We start from the raw sequence: 21,992 nt of genomic DNA, 5'->3' as shown, positions 1-21,992 counted from the left end.
AGCTCCTCGATCTTTCGATGGAGGTGCGCGATTTCTTCCTCTCGATTCTCGGGGATTGCGTTACTGATAGCTTGGATCCGTGCATCCATCCCGATCATTCCCGATTCTTAGCCACTAACTGTCTTTTCCAACTCCTCGAGGCTCTCCCCCATTCGGATCACGATAGCCTCGAGTTTTGGAAGTCTATTATCGAACGCGTCTTCTAAGTATCCCACTCGTTCCTCCATCTTGTTGCCCATTTTCTCGATTTCGATGAACAAATGCGGCTTGCAGAAACCCGTCTGAAGATCGCGCTCAGATACCAAATGTCACGGTCCGGTACTTTAGCCAGATCGTGGTGCGCACCCTTGCCCTTCGTTCTCTAGGGCAAGAATGTCAGCAACAAGGGTCACGTACTAGTGAGGGATCGCTGACTAGCACGCTTCTCGGGACTCAGGATGTGTGTCGGGAATCCTAGTCACGATTATCAAAGTCCGGCACACGAAAGAAATAAAAGTAAGCAATACGATTATTGAAAGCAAAAGACAAGCAATATCAAGCTTAAAGATGAGAAGCAGTTTTGTTTGACTAGCACCTCTCAAATAGGCTTATTTGATAGTTTGGTTCCTTTAGCAGGATATATTAAGTGTGCAGAATAACGATACGTTTTGTAAACACCTAAACACGTATCTTAAATTAAAAACGAGACTCCAAGATTCGACACGCAAGAAGTGGTCTTGGAGTACTAAATGAAACTAAAAACAGAAATGAAAATATATGAGTACAAATAAGAAATCTAAGGGCTCGAAATGAAAGGACCGCGCGCGCAATTCTTGGGATTATGCGGTTAAATGTGCGGCTCTTTACACATAGTCAGTCTTGTACACATAAACTAAGTAGTGATAGAAGAAGTATCCACTAGCTTATAAACAAGTCTCTTAACTCTAATCCCTCTAATGTGAAACAGTGCCTAAATCCCAAACACACATGTGGAAATGTGGAATGAGACCTCAACCTTTATAACAAATACAAATAAACACAACGCTCATTATCACATACGAACCTTAAAAAATATGGAGTACTAATTTTACATACTTTCATATTGCCTTTTCTTACTTCTGTATTTAAGTTAATGCATTTTTAATTCATACATAATAAAAAAAATTGGTCCTTCATCAAATGATATTGCTAAGAGTTGTTTTACTCTCACGTTTATCAAAATTTGATACACCTAGAGACTAGAGGTGGACAACAGTGAGGGTAGGCCAGGCCCACCCCATCGGGCCTCCCTTCACACGCGCCCGCTGACCCGATCTTCTAGCCCGCACAACCCGCTCTCCATTACGGGTTGGTCCTGGGCTCACTCTTTCTCAGCCTACACTGCCCAGCCCGCCTGGCCCACTTCCAACCTGCATTGTGGGCTCAGGCTCCCCACACCCAACCCAGCCCGGTTCCAGCGCCCGGCCCAGGCCGTGCTGAACCGACCCAAAGTCCACCTCAAGACCTCTAAATACACCCGATGTAAATAAGAATTCATCGAACTATAATCACCTAGTCTAGTCCGTATTAGTTTCAAGTTTAAGTAATTCTGTTAAACTAAACGCGTATTGCAAAACCAAGAAATTAGTCGACTCTTAAGAACCAAGTAATACGAGTATAACTAATAAAAAAGCTTAAAAAGGATAAAATAGGAAGACCGCATTCAAGATCCTCGCGTAATTCATCGATATCGCTCTTCTCCACAAATTTGATTTCGATTTCATTCAGTTTTTGATCCGAATCCTTCAACTATTCCTCCATGTTTAGATTCTGGTACCTCTTTTAATCCATCTTTGATCAATCATTGTTTAATTTTTATGCTTAATTTTGATATTTTCCGCTTGTTTAATTTTTCTGTATTTCTAGGGTTTCGTTGATTTGTATGTTTTAGATTATCGTTGTTGCAATTTATCGTTGCGAACTGCGGAACTGGATTTTGATTAATTACTTTAAATTGCTGTTGTGATCGTTATACCTAAATTGGTGGATGATTCATTGATTTGTAAATGAATGAATATTAAAGTTGTAAATTTAGATTGAGCTAAAGAGGTATTGATTGAAGTAGAAAAGCGAAAATCGATTGGAATTCGATTGTTTATTGCAATCAGAAGTGTGATCTCTCTTGAAAATGGCGGTGGCATGTGTTATACAGATTGTTAGATTACTTCGGAGAAAAGTGAGCTTTTTCTGTGTATGTAACATTATGTCGCTTGAAAATTTAGGTATTTTGATTGTAGTGTGGTCTTACAAGAGACTTGGGGGTCGTTTGGTTCAAAGTGTTGGAATGGCGTGTAATACAATGGAGGTATGGAGTCAGAACCCCATTCTTGTTTGTAGTTGTTTGGTTCGACCTTGGAATGGAGACTAATAACAATATTGGATGGAATGGAATTAGAAACTTTGGGGGAGAGGTGGGTATGGGATTCCAAAGAGTTGGAATGGAAAATCCAACCAAACACTAGATAGAATTGAATCCATTCCAAAAACTCCAACCAAGCACCCCCTTAGTTACGCCTTCATGGGTTAAGTGTCATTGTTGACGATGGTAACTTGATTGTAGTGGTTGCCCTGGCAATATGAGGAATCTTTATTTGCTTCCTTGATAGTTTGTGGATTGTGTTTGCTACTTAGGCGATAGTTTATGAACCATGTGTTGTATGGTTGGCTTGAGAAGTTATGAAAAAGGAGACTTGTAACATATAGTGTTTTCACAAATCAGGTAGTTTTGTGACACCTGAGGTAGTTGGTATCGTTATCCTCAGTGTGAAATATACTTAACTGTTTTTCTGACTAAAAGTAGGACAACACTTATACGTAGATTGAAGAGATTGACATTTCTATGTTGGATACTTGTTTGACTTTCAGTCTGATTATTTGAATTGTCGGGATGTCATAGCGGTGACACTCGAGTAGACCCCAATTCCTTCTCTGGTGAAAATCTTGAAGGGTCAGTTGTGTGCAAATTTAGTTGCAATGCAAGTGTGATTAGCGTTTAGTTGAACCGAGGCTTTATTTTCATGAACCAGTTGTCACTGTCCTTGTGGTGTTTTGTATAATGCAAAGTAACATCTTCCTTAAGCTCATGCGTGAAATTTGAAGGAAATTGAGATTTTTCGAATCATGGATTTTGTTTTATGCATTTCGCTTTTGTTTGTTGTTTTGTTATCAGTATTAGATAACTAGAGTGTGTGCTATGGTGTAAATGGTTTTGCGTCAGCTCATCTAGTCATTCGCTGTTGTGTGTAGTCTCTGTTGAAATGCTTATGCTAGTAGGAATATTTCTGATTGTTAGATGTGTTAGTGGATTTGAAACGTGTATTTGTGGTAGTGGCAAATTCCTTGTTCGTGTATGTATATGAGTTTTGGTTTTATAGGTCTCTTAGTACAGTTGTCAATGACAGCCTTCTGTTAAGTGAGTGTTCATCAAACATTAAGGTCAGCATTCTTAATAAAAGCTAGAAGTGACTCAAGTGACTACGTGCAGAGAAGTGTCATAATATCGCAGTACTTGTCTACAACCATGTATTGTGTTTTAGAATGATGCATGTCAATCTTCTTGCATTAACAATGGCTGCTTGCAGGGGGTCTCAAGACCAAGAACCACAACCTCGTCCACAAGATTCAACAGGACAGTCATGGTACCCTCCATCTGTAGTTAACTCTCCAAGTAATTCTCGACCCACAACCGCTTCTGGTAGTTCATCTAACAGCTATAATCCTCAGAGGCCATATGAGAGACATGATTCTGCTTCACATGTGTCAGTGTCACCTGCTGAAGCCGCTGGAATAATTTCTGTTCTAAAAGATAAAAGGTTAGCTATGGACTTCCTCCTGCTAGCTAGTACTACTATTTCCTTTGAACTTGTATGACTTTGTCGGCATTCACTAATTAGATGTATAAGTGTTCATTTTCCTTCATCTAAACAAATGGTCTAGTCAATTGAATGAAGGTTAATATTCCTTACAGTATTTTTAAATGGGTACATGCTTAAGATTCAACTGTATTTCCCAAGTTTATTTTTGGATAGAATATGATTGGCAAATGTCAACTATTGTTACCATTAGGTTGAAGACGACTTGTGAATTGAGTTCAAAAGTGCATGGCAACTTCTCACGTCTGTAGTCATGTTCTTATTTGTGTTTCAATATCCTTTGTCTGGTTGATTATATGTCCTTAATTTTGGGATAAAACATTTGAGGGCTGATGAAAATTCAGAGATAGAAAACCTCGCGTTTTTAATGATCAATGTTATGAAAATAAAGTTACCTTTCTTTATTAAGTTTATGATCACTTTGATCTACCTCACCGTTAATTTTCTTTGAAATCTTACAGCGTTGATGATTTGCGGAAGCTTTTGACAGACAAAGAGGCCTACAATCAGTTTCTGCTCTCTCTTGATCAAGTAAAGACGCAAAACAATGTGAGTTTTCTAATATGCAGATATACCCTCTATCTCTCAATTTTACACTTTGATTCTATCCTTTGAAATAATAAAGTGCTGTGAATGGTTTTAAACCCATCAACTGTTAATAATAGAGATTTGGGATTGCATAAGTTGGTGTTGTTAATTAGGAATGTAGAATTTCTTAGATGACAAACTTTCAACGGCTTGTTGATTTGCATCATTGGTTCTGCCTTGGTGCATCATTTGTTCATTATATACTGTGAGAAATTACTATTTTCCTTTACACAATCGAAGCAAGATGGGTGGTAGGTGGAATCAACCCTTAGATAAGGGGATGAGCTATGTAGATTCTTATTTTATTGAACTTGGTGGTGGCTAGATTGCTTAATTCGTACTATGCCCTATATAAACAATTGACCGGGACGAAGGGAGTACTAATTTATCTTCTCCCTTATCCTTACTTTACCACTTCTCTCTAATTATCATTATAACTTGAGGTGGAGGCCTTGGAGGGAGTATTATGGATATGTGGTACACACCTTACTAAACCCACTTTCCCTTTCCTTTCATTAAATAGCTGATGGTCGTCCCATTTTCGGATAAGAGTCGCTTGGAAAGAGTGTCTGTGACTCTGTGTTACTGCATTGGAAATGCTTTGTACCCCCTACCCATGAGCGTGTAATTATGATTGATGATGATGTTGCTGCAATAATGCAACTATTTTTATCTGTTTCCTCTGTTCAGAGTTCCAAACTGAGTACACTCATATATACAAGAAAGTTTTTTTCCCTACATTTTTTTTTTGTCAAACTATTTTAGAGAAACACCACTTTTATCATTAAAGCAATAGATTGTGCTTATGTTACTTTCAAGCATCTGACAATTTTTCAACATTTTCTGTGCTTAGGTCAGGGATGAATTGCAGAAGGCAACTCTTCAACTTGCTAGTGAGTTTTTTATTTGGTTTTCCTTGCTGTTAGTCCAATAAATGGTGAGTCAACACTTATTGTATTTTATATTGGCAGGGGAAAATTTGGAGAAGGAACCACAGATAATGGAACTGAGAAATCAGGTGAGTTGGAAATGTCTACGGAAATGAAGGTGGATTTGTTTGATGGATGTTTGGAGAGTGGGGACATGAGAGAAATTTTCCCTTACATTTCCTTGTGTTGTTGCCATTGTCACAGTGCATGATCATTCGTACAAGTGAGTTAGCCGATGCACAGGAGAAATTGAACAACTTAGAGAGACAGAAAGACGAAATCATGAAGTGCTATTCTCTTGCATCGCTTCTGGAGAAGTTGCAAGGTAATTTACAATGTTCATCTTACTATTATGAGTAACAGACGACACTCAATTAAGCGCCTGTAAAAATCGAGCTTTCAGAAACCCTGCAGAATAATGTTTGTGTACTTATTAGTTTATATAGACTAAAGAATTACTTGTAGTAAGTTGCTTCACTTTTAGGAAGTTGAAATTCCCAACAGGCAACAACGAAGCCTATATCCAGAATATCATTTATTTAGGACCGGCTAACATGTAAAGCAAGTTGAAATCCTATGGACATAAATTTCCACAGCGCGTCTTGCTTCAGACGGCTGTTTCCCGTCTGAAATAAGACGGACAACATATTGCCATTTTACAATAAAATGTTGTTATTTTCTGATAACATGTGACCATTATTTTTCACATCATTTTCAGGGTAAAAAATGACAACTCTAGTTATAACATTGTCATTAAATGGTTACATTCTCTTAAAAAATGGCAACATTTTGTCCGTCTTATTTCAGACGGGAAAACAGCCCATCTGAAATAAGAATGCGCGAAATTTCCAATACTTGGAAATCCATGGCAATTACCCAAAACTGTTTGGTTAACACAAGTTGAAATTGCCAGTAGGATGTATACAATTCAGAGTCCTACTCCCACTCGTTTTGTTAAAAAAAAAAGTGCTTAGTTATCTACTCACTGAGTTGTTTGATTGTCAACCAAACAAGTAATACAATTACGATTTTGTTGAGCCCAGAAAGGATGTCACGGTGATGTGCACGTATTGCTGGCCGTTTTTCCTGTCTCCTTGCATATACTCTTTTTTTTGCTCAAGTTCAGGATTTACTCTCAAATAAGAATTAGACGCAATTAACTAAGGGAAACTGTTGCGTACAGTCTATCTTTTCAAAATATTGACTTCCACCTATTCTTATGCGACTATAATAACCAAACTTACTGGGATTCTGCAGATTCAATGAACAAAGTAGATGAGGATTCTGAAGCTCTAAACCGGCAGTTCCTGGAGAAGGAAATAGAGGTGGGACCATTTGTCCAGAAATACAAGAAGCTACGTTATTTGTACCACCGTCGAGCTCTTACCCACCTTGCTGCCAAGACTTCTTCTGTTGGATGAACATATATTTAATCTCTCGCAGTTATTGTCTGCATTTCCGACTTGCATTCTGATAAGCTGATAATTTTGGGTCGCTTACATGTGTAAATTTGTGTTTGTATGGTCGTAGTTATTTGCCCCTTCCCTCTCCGAATGTTATAAGTTTTCTGATGTAATCTCAGTGATCATATGTTCAATACTCTTGTGAAATTGAGCTTCATTTTTTCATGGTAATCCCTCGTTCCTCGACTTCTATACTCAGTTGAACATGAAAAATGTAACATGTACAATAGTCCACTCTATACACTCTTTGAGCAACGCTTCTGGTCGATACACCCCTTTAAATTCGTTAACGTCTGTGCGAGTAGTTTGGTCTCCCGTCTGTTTTTTAATTTTTTTCCCAAAATTTAAGTAGTTCCGACTCACTAAAATAAGGACTGGTCGGTCAAGACTATCAATCGCGTCTTTGATTTTCTTGCAGAAACGAAAATTTGTTCCAATGTCAACTGAAATACAACTGCTGAAATTTAATGCATTAAAGTGAAATTCGTCCGACTCCAAACTTTTAGACATTATGCTCGAAATTTTCAAAGAAAAAACCCTCTCCCTAAAAATGAAGCATCAAAGCCTCAGAGGATCACAAGACTTACAGTCCAAAGAAGACTCAAATACAAGGGTTCGTGTCTAACACGAACTTTTTATCAGTGGGCGTCAACCCGTTTTAAAGCTACAAAATCGAGTTCATCAATCAAGTATATCAAAACAGCGTCCCATGCATTCCTCATATCAAATTGGATACGTAAAGAAGCATCCAGTCTCAAGCATTAACTGGTTGTTTGTTAGCAAAAGCAATTCCCTTCTCAATACTTGCTTTCAGCTCTGGTTTAAGAGCTTCAAGAGCTGCGGCTTCGTAGTCAGTTAGCCCTTGTACGTCGGACTTCACAAAAGCCTCGACCCCGTTCCTTCCTAGCTTAATTCTGGATGCAAAGAACGGGAGCTCGGTCAGCTCTGATTGTACGAACGAGCATTCGTACACATCTGAGTCCCCGTCGAGGGCCCGTAAAGAGGACTCGACAAATCTAGCAGCAGCATATGCCATTGACAATGTCGCAGACCCTGCCCCGGCTTTGGCTTCCACAACTTCAGTCCCGGCATTTTGAATTCTTACAGTCAATTCCTCCACCTCCCCATCGGTGAAGCTGACAGATGGTTTTGTCTTGGACAATAGGGGCAAAATGGTGATTCCGGCATGTCCACCGATCACGGGCACATCTACATCAATGAGTTTCAAATTCTTCTTTTGAGCAACAAATGTGTTTGCCCTAACAACATCAAGAGTAGTCACACCAAAAAGCTTCTTAGGGTTATAAACACCCTTCTGTTTAAGGACCTCGGCCGCAATTGGGACAGTTGAGTTCACTGGGTTGCTGATTATGTGAATGAAAGCGTCTGGGCAGTTATCGGCAACAGCCTCAACCAATGACTTGACTATGCCAGCATTGATATTGAAAAGGTCATCTCGAGTCATTCCAGGCTTTCTTGGGACTCCTGCCGGGATGACCACGACATCTACACCTCTTAGGGCATCGGCTAACTGCTCAGGCCCAGTAAAAGCTACAGTCTCGGAGGGTGTATTACAGTGGCTGAGGTCAGCAGCAACTCCCTTGACGTTTGCTATGTCATAAAGGTGGAGCTTTGAGACTAGTGGGGACATCTTAACAAGGAGGGCCAATGGCTGACCAATACCGCCAGCTGCTCCGAGAACAGCCACTTTGAAAGATGCGGAAATCTTTGGCTGCATATTAGTTAAAGATTCTTTGGGTTGTTTCACTGCTTTGCTTTTGAAAGAACTTTGTAGGGAAACAACACCGTGTTCTCCGAGGAAAGACGAGTTGAGGCCACTGAAACTGCTTAAATCATGGGTGGATTTCATTTGAAGACTAGATGGTTTCATTTTCGAAACCATGCCTGCCTTCACGTTGCTGTGTGAGATTGATCCAAGGGACACATTTGCAGCAGTTGTAGCGGCCATCGTGTATTATGAGCGATAACTTCACAACTAACCGAACTCACCTAGAAGCATGCAGCAATAATGGGTGAAGAAGTATAGAAAGGGAAAAAAACCAATGATCAATGCTAAAGCTACTCAGCAAATTCCTGGTAAATAAGAAAACAAAATAGCACCAACCAATGTGAGTGCCAATTATGAAGCAGTGGTAAGGCTGCTATACCTATCCACCTTTACCCTGCAACCTACAAGAGTTCTCGAGGCACTAGAGTAATGCAATTGTCGTTGTAAAATGTCTAGATATCAGTGTTCACTAAAAGTGTCACAGAGTACAGTAAAATATGTGCAATATCAGCTAAAGCCCTATATCATAGATCATAGAATAACGAACTTCCAGTTTTACTATGTTCCATACTGCAGACTTTAGCTTCATTTCTTAAATGGTTCCCCAGACACTAGGCACCCATTTTTCGAGTCATCTTTCAACCAAAATCAGTCGACTTACATAAAAAGGCTGACTACTCTAAATAAACAATTAAACATATCAGACACACATGCCTCCATAACATAACAATCGTTTCTCATTACCACAATGTTGGTGATCCCAAGTTCATCACGACATCCATAATCCAAAGACAATGTCATATTATACTTAGCATACAATCTTCTCTCGTGACCACGATGTTGGTCATTCCAAGTTAATGATCAAATGAGTAAGTTAAGCCAGATGCACAAATAAGCTAAGATCTTCCACCAACACCCAAAATCCAAGGCGGCATCTTCTTATAATTAGCTCCAACAAAAAACATTAAATATGGAAAGACTTATTACTAGTATAACATTGGACGTCACATCATCATGGTTTTATCAGAAAATTTGCCAGACCTACTATGTAGAAACATACCCACATATCCCACTTGGCTAAAACTATTGACAAGCATAGCTGAATGAATCAAACAAAATGACATGCCCTGAATCAAGTGGTTCAACCCAGAGCAATAAGAGTTGTTTTAGATAAATGTAAAGGTATGTGTTGAAGGCAACATGTATTCAGGAGAGAAATCAAAGGAAGAACAGCAAAAGAGATAGGTAAGTAAATAACTTCATCGTGTAAAACAGTAGCCCAATTGGAAAAATCAATTAAAACTTGAAAGGTCACAAGTCACCAACATCTCAATTGCATATTTGCATATGAACCGACTTCTTATTCGACACACAGACGACTAATGTCCCCACACTGATTTTATTACCAAAAATTGAGCGTGAAAAAGGACAACGCATTATCTTTTCATCAAATTAAGAAAGGGCAACAAGGACATCAAGAAAGAGAAAACGGAGTCTAGGGTATAAGAATCAAGATCTGAGGATCCAGAACTAGAGAACCCCAATGCAGCAAACATTCAGACTTTCATTTAATAACTCAGACTCGATGAATGACAAATCTAAAAAACGTCGCAATGCTAAATGAGCAAAACAATGGATAATGACTGACCCATGAGCATCACGTCCAATCTAAATTCTAATCAACATGAAAATTGAAAATTCAAGGCTCACATACCACATGACATATGAGTTGGCTACCCCATTGTCTCAAGTTAACTTATACAAATCCCCCCAAGCTTGAAAATAATCAACCATGCTAAATTAACGACTTACCCCGAAAAACAAAAACATCATGTATACAAAAACGGAGGGAGTAGTAACAAAAATCAAGAAATCACAACATACCCACATTAAAAATCTAATCTTTAACCAAACCAAATCCTCCTAAACACAAAATATTCCAAGAAATTATGCTCTACTTGTACAAAAGATTAATCAAGAAAAAATCACAACATACCCACAATAAAAATCTAAACTTTAGCCCAAACCCAATCCTAAACCCAACATATACCCAAGAAAAATTGCTACTTGTACAACTAAATGGTAAATTTACATCAAACTAAAAAATACATTATCCTAGAACTAGTTGAACAAGTTAAATGAGAAATACCCTTATAAATCAAACAATTAATTGACCAAAAACCCACATCAGATCTACAACAAAATCGAACAATTTAAGATAAACCCACCAAATAACAATCAAAATCTTTAAAACCCAAGTAACAAAAAAACACTTCACATCATATCAAAACTGTAAATATTCAATTCGATAGAATTTAAAGTAAATGAATGAATGAAAGGAGTACCTGAGAAATGCGGGGAGTTCAGAGAAGTAGGTGAATGGAATGGTAGTGTTAGACTGTTAGCTGCCAATTTCGTCAAAAAATGTAGGGGAATTTTGGAAAAAGTGCAGGTGTGGAATATATATAGAAATAGTACGGAGTATATAAAAGAAGCAACTTTGATTTGTTACTCAAGCATTCATAGCCGTCCGATTTCTTTTGGGGTTGTATCCTTTTGTTGACAAAATTTTTTGGCACAATAAATGGACGGTTTTATGGGGTGAGACGGTATTTTTATTTTTTTGGGGTTGTATCATTTTGTTGACTCAAGTCATGAGGACTATCACTTATACATTATTAGGTGTGTTAAGGAGCCGAGCCGAGCTAGAGCTTGGTCTTGCTCGGCTTGTGCTCAAGAACCAAAACTCGAGTTCAAGCCGATCTCGAGCTTACCCGAGCCTGAAAAAAATGTGCTCGTTATATCAGCCTTTAACGCGAAACTGAAAGCCTCAAATCCAAACCTATATAAAATTGTTTATTTTTCAATTTTTTTGTTCCGATATCTTCAATAATAAGGTTCGAAAGTTATATGTAATATGTAAAAATGTTTGGCAAATCAGCGAGATATTTGATACGTGTGATACAAAGATATAATCATGATAAAATATTTTTATAAAATATGACCAATATCTTATGTAATCATACAAATTCAAGCCGCTCGCGAGCTTTTCGAATCGAGCCAGCCGCTTCTTGACTCGTGCTTTCTCGTTAAGCTTTGACCGAGCCTTTGATCTCAAATCAGTGCCATGAAATTGCCTCGTCTCATTAAGACACCTATACTTTACTAGCTAAATTAAGTAACATGGAAAAAAAAGTCGAAAAATAACCGTCTCATGTTATAAAACACAGGTATATGTAATGTCGACGCAATATTTTGGACCTCTAGGGTGGCCTCTTGAGTGATATGAAATGGGAGGTCACCTCGTTTTTATCGGATGTGTTGTGTATGAGTTAGGTATCTTGGTGATTCTCTACTCTTTTTCCTTTTTTTTTTTTTTGGCGTGATTGGAAGCGTCACCATTAGGACTTTCGGATGGCTTCATCCAATCATTTTCATTTCCTAATATATGTATGTAGTATAATAAGTATACAACTAGCTCGATTAAAAACACTAACTTCTTATATATGATATATTTTCGTAAATTTTCCTTTAATTAGTTGGTTAATGTGTGTTCTAAGTAGGGGTGTTTGTTGGGGTTTTAGTAGATGATGGGATATTCTCGCATCAATGCCAACTGTCAACATATCGAAGAAGGTCAAAGATATCCACAAAGAAGTCAACGACTTAGATAGCCTAGCCGCCGTCTGACCCATCGGCCGGTCACTGGTCTCGGCATGACAACTGTCGGTAGGGACACATACCCGCAGACTCACATCCAAGACCCGGCGGTGGGTCAACAAGGCCCGCCGGCCGCCATAGTCCCTCGGTAGGAGGTAGATCGATCTTTCCACCTGCTTAGCCACTTGGCCACTTGGCTACCACGTGACAAAAGGTGAAAGCCTATAAATACTCCTCAACCTTCATTGAGGAAGGGATCCAACAAATACACAACTAAACCTAAATACACTATTCATCTGGTAACATCTTCCTTATCTCTCTACAATATACATTCAGCCAAGTAACAACTTATCCTTTAAGTTTACTGACTTGAGCGTCGGAGTGAGTACGATTGGCACAAAGCCAAGCCCTCAGTTCGTTCATTGTTGCAGGAGAGGCCGAGAGGAACGACTAAGACCAAAAGAGGAATCCAACTCAAGACATCATTCAACAAGCCACGGGTGGTAACTATACATGCTCTGGAATTACACCCGGAACAATTGGCGCCGTCTGTGGGGAAGATACTAGAAGCTAGTCACATTCATTCCCAAACAAAAAAAAAAAAAAACAACAAAAACCCACCCAAAAAAGCTAAGATGTCAAAACAACAAGACGCAATCGTGACCGACGAAACCGCATTCTACCACGATGATACTTTCAACAACTCGAGTTCAGGAGTCTCCCTCACCGGCGTGAGTAATCCAACCGGAGTTCGGGATGCCAATAATGCCGGACACGCCGCCACCCAACCAGGTCACCATCATGGGACACGTGGTTGACATAAGAAACCGAAAATGGTCCTGGACCTAATTAATAATACGCCCGCTCACACACCGTCACGCCCGACAAGAGCGGCGGAAAACGCCAGAGACCAGGGCCCAAAACGTGACTCGAGAAATTTGAACGGAGCACTGGGAGAAGCCGACCCAGCCAAGTCGCCGGGGGAGCCCAAAGTGGGCGTGGTAGACCTAAGTCCTTCCCGCACTCATGGGAGGACAGCGTCCCCGCAACACGAACGAGGCTTACCCCAAAGGAACCAGAGGAGTCCGACTCAGCAGAGTTGGAGAAGAAGTCCGAGTCGAAGAAGAAGTCCTTCCCGCTACGAGGAGAGGAGCCGGATTAGGAATGCGAGGAGCCGATCGCCGCGTGTCGTTCGGCACGTGGTCGGACGACCCCTCAACGCCACGTCCTAGAAGTCCAATGCCAACTAAGCTCAAGTTGCCACCCCTATCATACAAAGGAGATAGTGATCCAGCCGACCACGCTGAGGCTTTCGAGTCTTACATGTCGGTATGGGAGCAGCCCGATGAGGTCTGGTGCCGAGTCTTCCCAACAACTTTGCATGGGATGGCTCAAAGTTGGTACAAAGGGCTTCCCGACGGCTCGGTATACTACTACGCCGACCTAAGAGACGCCTTTCTAGCCCAAAGACTCTTGCAACAAGAGAAGGGCCGTGGAGACATCGGACCTCCTAACTATCAAACAGAAGGGGGGCGAGTCTCTACGAAGCTATGTGAAGAGGTTCGATGGAAAGGTCCAACAGATTCGAGAAATTAATCCCGAATCGGCGGCCTTCGACGGCCGATGAAGGGCCTCCCAAGGGGAGACTTAAAAATGAGCTCATCAAGTGCGGAGGCCCGAGCTTGGATGCCGCCAGGAGGATGGCCGACTGTGCCATCAAGGTAGAAGACTATCACAAGACATGGGTCGGCCCCAGTGAGGCCGAGCCCTCCGAAAAGAAGAGCCACCGGGAGGACAACCCGGATGAAAGACGCCGTGGCAACAATGGGTCACGGTCCGACGAAAGACGCCGTGAGAATAATAGGTCACGGTCGGACAAATCTGCCAGGAAACAGAACTCGGCGGATGCCGGGGGGAGCTCGGGAACGATTACAAAAACGGTACGATGATCACACCCCCTAGTCGTATCGGGCCGAGGTCTTCGCGTTGAGCAAAAACGAGGGCCGAAGTGGGAAAGACCCCTAGGCCGAGGAGTGACGGTGACACGAGCGATCAAGATCGTGAGTACCACGGCCACACCGGTCACTTAACAACGATCGCCGACATCCAAGAATGCCATTGAGGAATCGATCCGAAGGGGAGTCTCGGCAAATATGTTGCCGGAGGCCAAAAACCAGATGCCGGCGGGTCGCATAGCAAGTCCGTCTTTGAACGGATAGGAGTAATCCATGCTATCATCGAGGGCAACGATAATGGTGGGTCCGCTCATGGGCACAAACGGCACCTGAATGAACCGTGCTGGACCATCAACTTTGTGCCCAACACACCACCCCGCTTCCAATATCCCCGATATGACCATTGGGAAGAAGGACTACGAGGGAGTCGTCGCTCTTCACAGCGACCCACTTACGGTCCACCTGGACATAGCCAACCACTTGGTGAAGAGGTGCCCGATTGACACAGCGCCTACACAAACATTATGTACAGAGAATGCTTTCTCGGCCTCGGCCCGAGAGTCGAAGATTTGAGCCCCGCACCAACCCGTTTGATGCCTTTTCCTGGGTCGGCCTGGTACCCTGGGTCGGTCGGTCGGGATCCGGTGAGGTTCGGCGAGGGAACCATGCCGGGGAATGTTATGTCTCGAATTTATAGTTATCGACGGCACATCCGTCCACAACGTGCTCATAGGCCGGGTCACTTTGAGTGAAACCGACGCCGTAATTTCCATCCGGGCCTTGACATTGATATACGTCTCGGACCGGGGGGAAGCACATAAGCTCGCCTCGAAGAACGAGAAGGAACCCGGCGTATGGGAGATACACACCAACGGCCCTTCCACGACGGATAGCTCGAAGGCCAAAGATCGTTATTCTTAGCCCAAACGGAGACGTGTTCGAGCACGCCTTGAAGCTTACCTCCTTGACCTCAAACAACGAATCCAAGTACGAGGCGTTGATAACCGGAGTCGCTAGCTGAACCGCCGGGGCGGAGCATGTCGTGGTGAAAACAGATTCGCTCTTATTGACCAACCGGATCAAAGGAGAGTACAAGGCTCGGGACTATAGGACGACAAGGTATCTAGAGAGGGTGAGAGCCGGCGCTTCAAAATTAAAATCCTTCCGATACAAAGACACTCCCGTGTCCGAGAACGACCGAACCATCGCATGGTTGAAGGAGCAGAGACAGAGGAGGTGGAGATTGACCCAGGCCGCACCGTGACCGTCGGTGTCAACCTGGAACCAAAATTCAGAGCCGAACTCCTGGACTCGCGCTAAGGAAAAATAAGGACGTCTTCGCCTACTCGGCCGAGATGCCGGGCGTGAGCCGGGAGGTAATTATTCACAAGTCGAACGTACTCCCCACCGCCGCCTGTCAAGCAAAGGATGAGGAACTCCTCGGTCGAGAAAGATGAGGCCATCAAAGCCGAGGTAGATAAACTACTTACGGCGGGCTTTATTATGCCTTGCACTTACCCTGAGTGGTTAGCCAATGTTGTGATGGTAAAGAAATCATCGGGGGCATGGAGAATGTGTGTAGACTTTACCCAACTTAATAAAGCATGCCCCAAAGATTGTTACCCTTTGCCTCGAATAGATAGCTTGATCGACGCCACGGCAGGATACACCATGTTGAGCCTACTAGACGCCTTCTCGGGGTATCACCAGGTATTCATGGCTGAGGAAGACATGCCTAAATGCGCATTCATCACCGCTAACGGCACATACATGTACAAAATGATGCCGTTTGGTTTGAAAAACGCCGGCGCAACGTATACAAGGCTGGTGGACAAAGTGTTTCAAAATCAAAAAGGGCGAAACATTGAGGCCTACGTCGACGATGCTATTGTGAAAAGCAAGTCCGACAATGAGCACTGGCCGATTTACACGAAACATTTTGTTCACTAAGGAAATACAAGATGAAGCTCAACCCAATGAAATGCAACTTCGGTGTCCGGGCAGGTAAATTCCTCGGTGTACTTGTCAGTGCCAGGGGCATTGATGCCAATCCAGACAAAATCCAAGCAATCCTAGACCTGCCGGAACCAAGGAATCGAAAAGAGGTTATGATGCTAACCGGGAGAATGGCGGCTCTCGCCCGTTTCATCTCTCGGTCAGCCGACAAGAGCACCCCATTCTTCAAAGTATTGAAGGGGAATAAAGACTTGGTGGGGGAGGAACAGAGCACGCCTTTCGTGCAATCGAAAGCTCACCTTCGACTCTCCCAACTCGTCCAGCCGACATCTGGGGAGACGCTATACCTATACATAGCAAGATTACCTCGGCCACAAGTCGCCGTGATCGTCGAGAAGAGGACAAGCAACAAAGACCCAATCTACTTTGTCACCATACTGTTACCCGCCGAGAGAAATTATCCACTAATTGAAAAAGCACCTCGCGTCGCCGTCGTTGCCACGAGGAAGTTAAAACCCTACTTTGACGCACACCCCGTGACGGCCCTAACCGATCGCCCATTAGAGAAAGCTTTGGAAAAATTCGAACAATCCGGCAGGCTCATCAAATGGGCGGTGGAACTCTCTCGCTTCGGCATTCAAGACAAACCAAGACCTTCGATAAAGGGGCAAGCACTTGCAGATTTCCTGGCCGAATGCACATATCAAGAAAAGCCAAACCGGTGCGTATGGGAGGTTTACACCGACGCGGCTCCTCCACGATTTAAATGCTCGGGAGCCGGCATCCTTATCATCAGCCCAAACGGGACGAGTTTGAGTATGCCTTGAAATTCACCTTCTCGGCCTCGAACAACGAATCCGAATACGAGGCGGTGATAACCGGAGTCGAGCTAGCTAGGGTCGAGAGCGGAACACATTGTGTTGAAGACAGACTCACCGTTGGTTACTAACCAAATCGAGGGGAGTTTGAGGCTCGGGACGACGGAATGGTAAGGTACCTAGAGAGGGTAAAGGCCGACATAGCGAAATTGAAATCTTTCCAAATCCAATGCGTTCCCAGATCCGAGAACAACCGGGCCGACGCTCTCTCCAAACTTGCCAACTCAACCATCAAGAATGTCACCAACGTGCTTTGGTAGATATCAGGAATGCGAAGAGCATCACTGAGACCGTCGGCATGGTGGGAAACATAGAGGCCGAGACAACGTGGATGACTCCGATAATGAAATACAAACTTACAGAAGAATTGCTATCGAGCCATAACCCCGATTACCTCGGTCTTAGCCGAGAGCGACGGGGACACAATGACCGGTACGCTAGAAGAATTGCTATCGAGCCATAACCCCGATTACCTCGGTCTTAGCCGAGAGCGACGGGGACACAATGACCGGTACGCTAGAAGAATTGCTATCGAGCCATAACCCCGATTACCTCGGTCTTAGCCGAGAGCGACGGGGACACAATGACCGGTACGCTAGAAGAATTGCTATCGAGCCATAACCCCGATTACCTCGGTCTTAGCCGAGAGCGACGGGGACACAATGACCGTGCACGCTAGAAGAATTGCTATCGAGCCATAACCCCGATTACCTCGGTCTTAGCCGAGAGCGACGGGGACACAATGACCGAGACGCTAGAAGAATTGCTATCGAGCCATAACCCCGATTACCTCGGTCTTAGCCGAGAGCGACGGGGACACAATGACCGGTACGCTAGAAGAATTGCTATCGAGCCATAACCCCGATTACCTCGGTCTTAGCCGAGAGCGACGGGGACACAATGACCGATACGCTAGAAGAACTGCTATCGAGCCATAACCCCGATTACCTCGGCCTTAGCCGAGAGCGACGGGGATACAATGACCGGTACGCTAGAAGAAATGCTAAAAACAAAGGCACTCAATTAATAACGCAAGAAGATAAGTAAAGGATCGTGATCAAAGTCCCGGCCAAGCCGAGGACCAAACAGATAAAACTTTACTGAAAATAATTGCAAGGAGAGTACAGACGACGGCCGTCCCCACAAGGATAGCCTAAACTCTACCTACCAAAGCTTTACAAAAAGCAAGGAAACAAAAAAACAAAAGGTTACAGACTTGGGATTTGAAGCGCCAAAAGATGGCAGGGAGAGAAGGCTCAATAATTGGCCCCCGAACAGCTAAAGCTATCCGAGACGCCAGGTGAGTCTGGTGACGACCGCCCGTCTCCCTATGCCTGTTGCTGTCCTCCATCAGCAGCAGCAGCAGCCTCGGTGGCTGGCTCGGAAGAGGGCTCGACATTCTCAAGTGCCTTTAGCGCGTCACCCTCCTTCACCTTGGCATCATAGGCCGCCTTGGCCTCGGCTATCTGAGCCGCCTTCGCCGCCTTCGCCGCCTCCGCCGCCTCCGCCTTCTCTGTAGCCGCTGGCTCCGCAGCATCAGCCATCTCGTCCAAAAGCCGCTCAAATTTATCCCACGGGAAAGAGCCCTCGGGGACGAGCTTTCTTATTGCCTCCCTGGTCGCCTCCTCGGCCTGGTCCCGGAATTGGGCGCACATTTTAGGGAGAAGATCATCTTGAAGCATTGCAATATCCTTCTCCTTTTGAGCGAGGGAGGCCTGCGCGTCCTGAGCGCCTCCGCCTGGTTGTAGAACATATCCTTCCACTTTTCCCCCTTGGCAACCACGGCGTCATAACCGTCCTTGTACCTGTCCCGCTCCCCCATCATCTTGGCAGTGGCGGCGTCAGCTTCCTCAACCTTGGCCCTCTCGGCCGCTAGCAACCTCTCAATTTCCTCCACGCGCTTCTTGGCAGCGAAGAGATCCAGCTTAACCTTCGCGGCTTCCCCCCTTGCGGCAGAGAGGTCAAGTTTAAGCTTCGCGATCGCGGGCGCACTTGGGCCATGGTTTTCTCCGCTCCGTGATATAGGAGCGGCTTGTTGGGTCCACTCGCCTGACCTCTTATACAATTTCACACCCTCCGCCACAAGCTCGGAGGCGTAAATTTGTGGGCGAGGAGTCAACGATGACATTTTCGCCACCCGCCTTCTCAATAGCCTTCTCAGTCGCTTCCCTATTTGCCGTTCGGTGAGAGCGGCACGCCGAAGGAGGATCTACAAAAATTTACACAGAGCATCCATGTCACCTTGCATTGACACATCGAGAGCCGGTCATCCGGGATGTCGGCGAACCAGCCTAAATCCGAACCACAAGTTAGATCCGTACAGTTTGAACCTCTTCGTTCGAGGGCCGGCCGAGTCGGGATCTTCTCCCGCAACGGTGGAAGCAGACGGTGGCTCTTTCCTCTTCTCCCCGGCAACGGTGGAAGCAAGCGGTGGCTCCTTAGCAACGGTCACCGACCCCAAGAATATCAATGACCTCCACAGCTCTCGAACCATCTGGGTCGAAGAGGTAGCCGCCCCGACGCCGCCGCCAACCTAGACGCCGCTTTCTTTGTTCTCTTTGGCACGCCCCGAGAACATTTGCCCGGGCCGCCGCCGGATCCAGCGACTTCAGACTCCTTATCCATGAGCTCGTTAGAGCCGGTCTCACGATCACTTTTTTCAGCCGTAGGATGCTGCTCAACGACCTTCCCGTCCTTATCCAGGCCTATCCTCTTCAAGGTACTCTCGGACAGATCCTGGCCAAACCGGTCTGCAAGAAACCAAACAAGAATTACATGAAAGAAATAAAACATAGCTCTAAAAAACAGGAGCATAACGTGCAAAGATGGGCCTCACACCGACCCCACTCACCCCGGGCCGAGGGCCGGATGAGGCCGACGTGTGAGCAGCTCATCCTGAAGAATAATCTGAGTCGGGGGCAGCCATCCCTTCTCAGCGTCAAACAGCTGCATCGCCCGCTTCTCATCCTCAGTAAGAGGGACCATCGAAGCATCCATCTTAACCTTACCCCGGGAGATACATTTATCGTATTCTTCCCGGTTCTCACACCGAAAGTAAACAGGGCTCTGGAAAGACCGAGGCAAAGGGTAGTCCTCCGGCACTTGGACGTACACCCATCGCCGTTGCCAGTCTTTGCAAGAAGTAAGCTTGTTCACGGAGGCATAGCCTGGCTCCGTCTGCACGCTGTACCATCCCACTTTACCGGCGATCGACGGCCGAAGACTATGAAGTCGGCGGAACAAGTTGATCAAGGAGTCTCCCCTTAAAGAGACAGAGCCACACAAAGCCGACTACCGTCCTCATGGCCAACGGATGCAGTTGGGCCACGGCAACGTTCATAGCTTTGATAATGGCCGCGACGTGTTCATTCAAAGGAAACCGGAGCCCATATTCCAGGTGCCTGATGTACACGCCGGTGTGACCCGGTGGAGGGCAACAGACCGCCCGACCCTTCTTAGGAATAACGATCTTATACCCCTCACCGAAGGAGAAATGGCCTCCGAAAAATGTTTCACGGAACAATCGGCGAACTTATGGGACCAAGCACGGCCAAGACCGGTCGTGCGGTGGCTCGCCATGATCCGGGATAGACAGACCTCCTACCGTCGAAGGAATCCCCTCATCCTCATCAAAGCATCGTCATCCTCATCCTCCCGTCCCTCCAAAATTGGTGGATCGACTACGGGAGAAGGAGACCTAGGGCCCCCAAACCTTATCGGGATGGCGTCTAGTATCCCCTCCCCATCAAGACGCGACGGGGAACCCCCCGCCGCAGAAGTGCTAGTCCCGGCCTCAACAGAAGACATAATAGCAATAATTATTTAAAATAAGGAGTGAAGAAATTTGTTTGTTTACCTTGAAGAAAAACAATCGCCGGAGTAACAACTCTGAGAAATCGAAGACAAAGAAGCCTTTGAAAGTTTAGAGAAGAAAATTTTGGAGAATGAAATTGGTGGCCAATTTCACGGGATAACTGCCCTATTTATAGGGAAAAGCCCATAAAGAAGGACCAATCAGCGAACAGCCCATGAGGCGTCAACCAATCAAAGATGCAGACACGTGTCGGGCATGCAATTACGGAATGTCAATCGTTGCAACAGTTAGACGTCAATCAATGCAACAGTAACCAAGCGTCTTCAACACGCCTATTCATATCTCCTTGCCTATTCACCTTCCTCAACAAATTCCCAAGCATCTATTCTCCGCCGGCCACATGGTCAACCAAGCTAAGTAGCGCCGGCTGGGGCAATCAAAAACAACCTAAGCACACTCAATCCCGGTCTCGGCCGGCGTCACTTTCTTTTCCACATCGGATGCCCTTTACACATCCATGTGGAGGGGGGATATGGTACGGCCTAAGAAAGACCAGGCCGAGGTAAAAGAGGCCGCCGCAGAAGAAGCCGATGCAGAAATTTTCCGCAAATTACTTACGCAGAATATACGCTCAAACGTACATCGGAGCCCATACCACGGCATAGACTACGCTGGGGGCAAATTGATGGGGCATATTCTGCACCGCTGACCAAGTCAACATATTGAGCAAGGTCAAAGATATCCACAGCAAGTCAACGACTTTGATAGCCTAGCCGACATGACCCATCGGCCGGTCGCCACCGGGTCTCGGATGACAACGTCACCGGGACACATACCGCGTACTCACATCCAAGACCCCTCGGCGGTGGGTCAACAAGGCCCGCCGGCCTGCTATAGGTCCCTCGGCCGAGGGGTAGATCGATCTTTCCACCGCTAGCCACTTGGCCACTTGGCTACCACGTGACAAAAGGTGAAAGCCTATAAATACTCCTCAACCTTCATTGAGGAAGGGATCCAACAAATACACAACTAAACCTAAATACACTATTCATCTGGTAACATCTTCCTTA

At 44.7% G+C, this 21,992-nt stretch overlaps 2 protein-coding genes across 2 annotated transcripts; one reads left to right on the top strand and one right to left on the bottom strand.

Annotated features, from left to right (window-relative positions):
- Positions 1 to 1,577: 1,577 nt before the first annotated feature.
- On the top strand, positions 1,578 to 7,041 carry LOC141592770 (vacuolar protein-sorting-associated protein 37 homolog 1). Its single transcript, XM_074413584.1, has 7 exons — positions 1,578 to 1,791; positions 3,600 to 3,830; positions 4,352 to 4,439; positions 5,332 to 5,371; positions 5,450 to 5,496; positions 5,612 to 5,732; positions 6,665 to 7,041. The coding sequence occupies exons 1-7, from the start codon at positions 1,778 to 1,780 to the stop codon at positions 6,826 to 6,828; spliced, it is 705 nt and encodes a 234-aa protein (XP_074269685.1). The 5' UTR covers positions 1,578 to 1,777; the 3' UTR covers positions 6,829 to 7,041.
- A 273-nt stretch (positions 7,042 to 7,314) lies between these two features.
- Positions 7,315 to 11,191, bottom strand: LOC141592769 (malate dehydrogenase, chloroplastic). The gene is made up of 2 exons (XM_074413582.1): positions 11,005 to 11,191; positions 7,315 to 8,880 (listed from the first exon to the last, which is right to left on the bottom strand). Exon 2 carries the CDS (start codon positions 8,837 to 8,839, stop codon positions 7,625 to 7,627), a length of 1,215 nt encoding a protein of 404 aa, XP_074269683.1. The 5' UTR covers positions 8,840 to 8,880; positions 11,005 to 11,191; the 3' UTR covers positions 7,315 to 7,624.
- Positions 11,192 to 21,992: the final 10,801 nt, after the last annotated feature.

Source organism: Silene latifolia, chromosome 7 (genome assembly GCF_048544455.1).
Source record: "Silene latifolia isolate original U9 population chromosome 7, ASM4854445v1, whole genome shotgun sequence".
Classification (NCBI taxonomy): domain Eukaryota; kingdom Viridiplantae; phylum Streptophyta; class Magnoliopsida; order Caryophyllales; family Caryophyllaceae; genus Silene; species Silene latifolia.
This window is presented reverse-complemented; position numbering and strand designations above follow the sequence as displayed.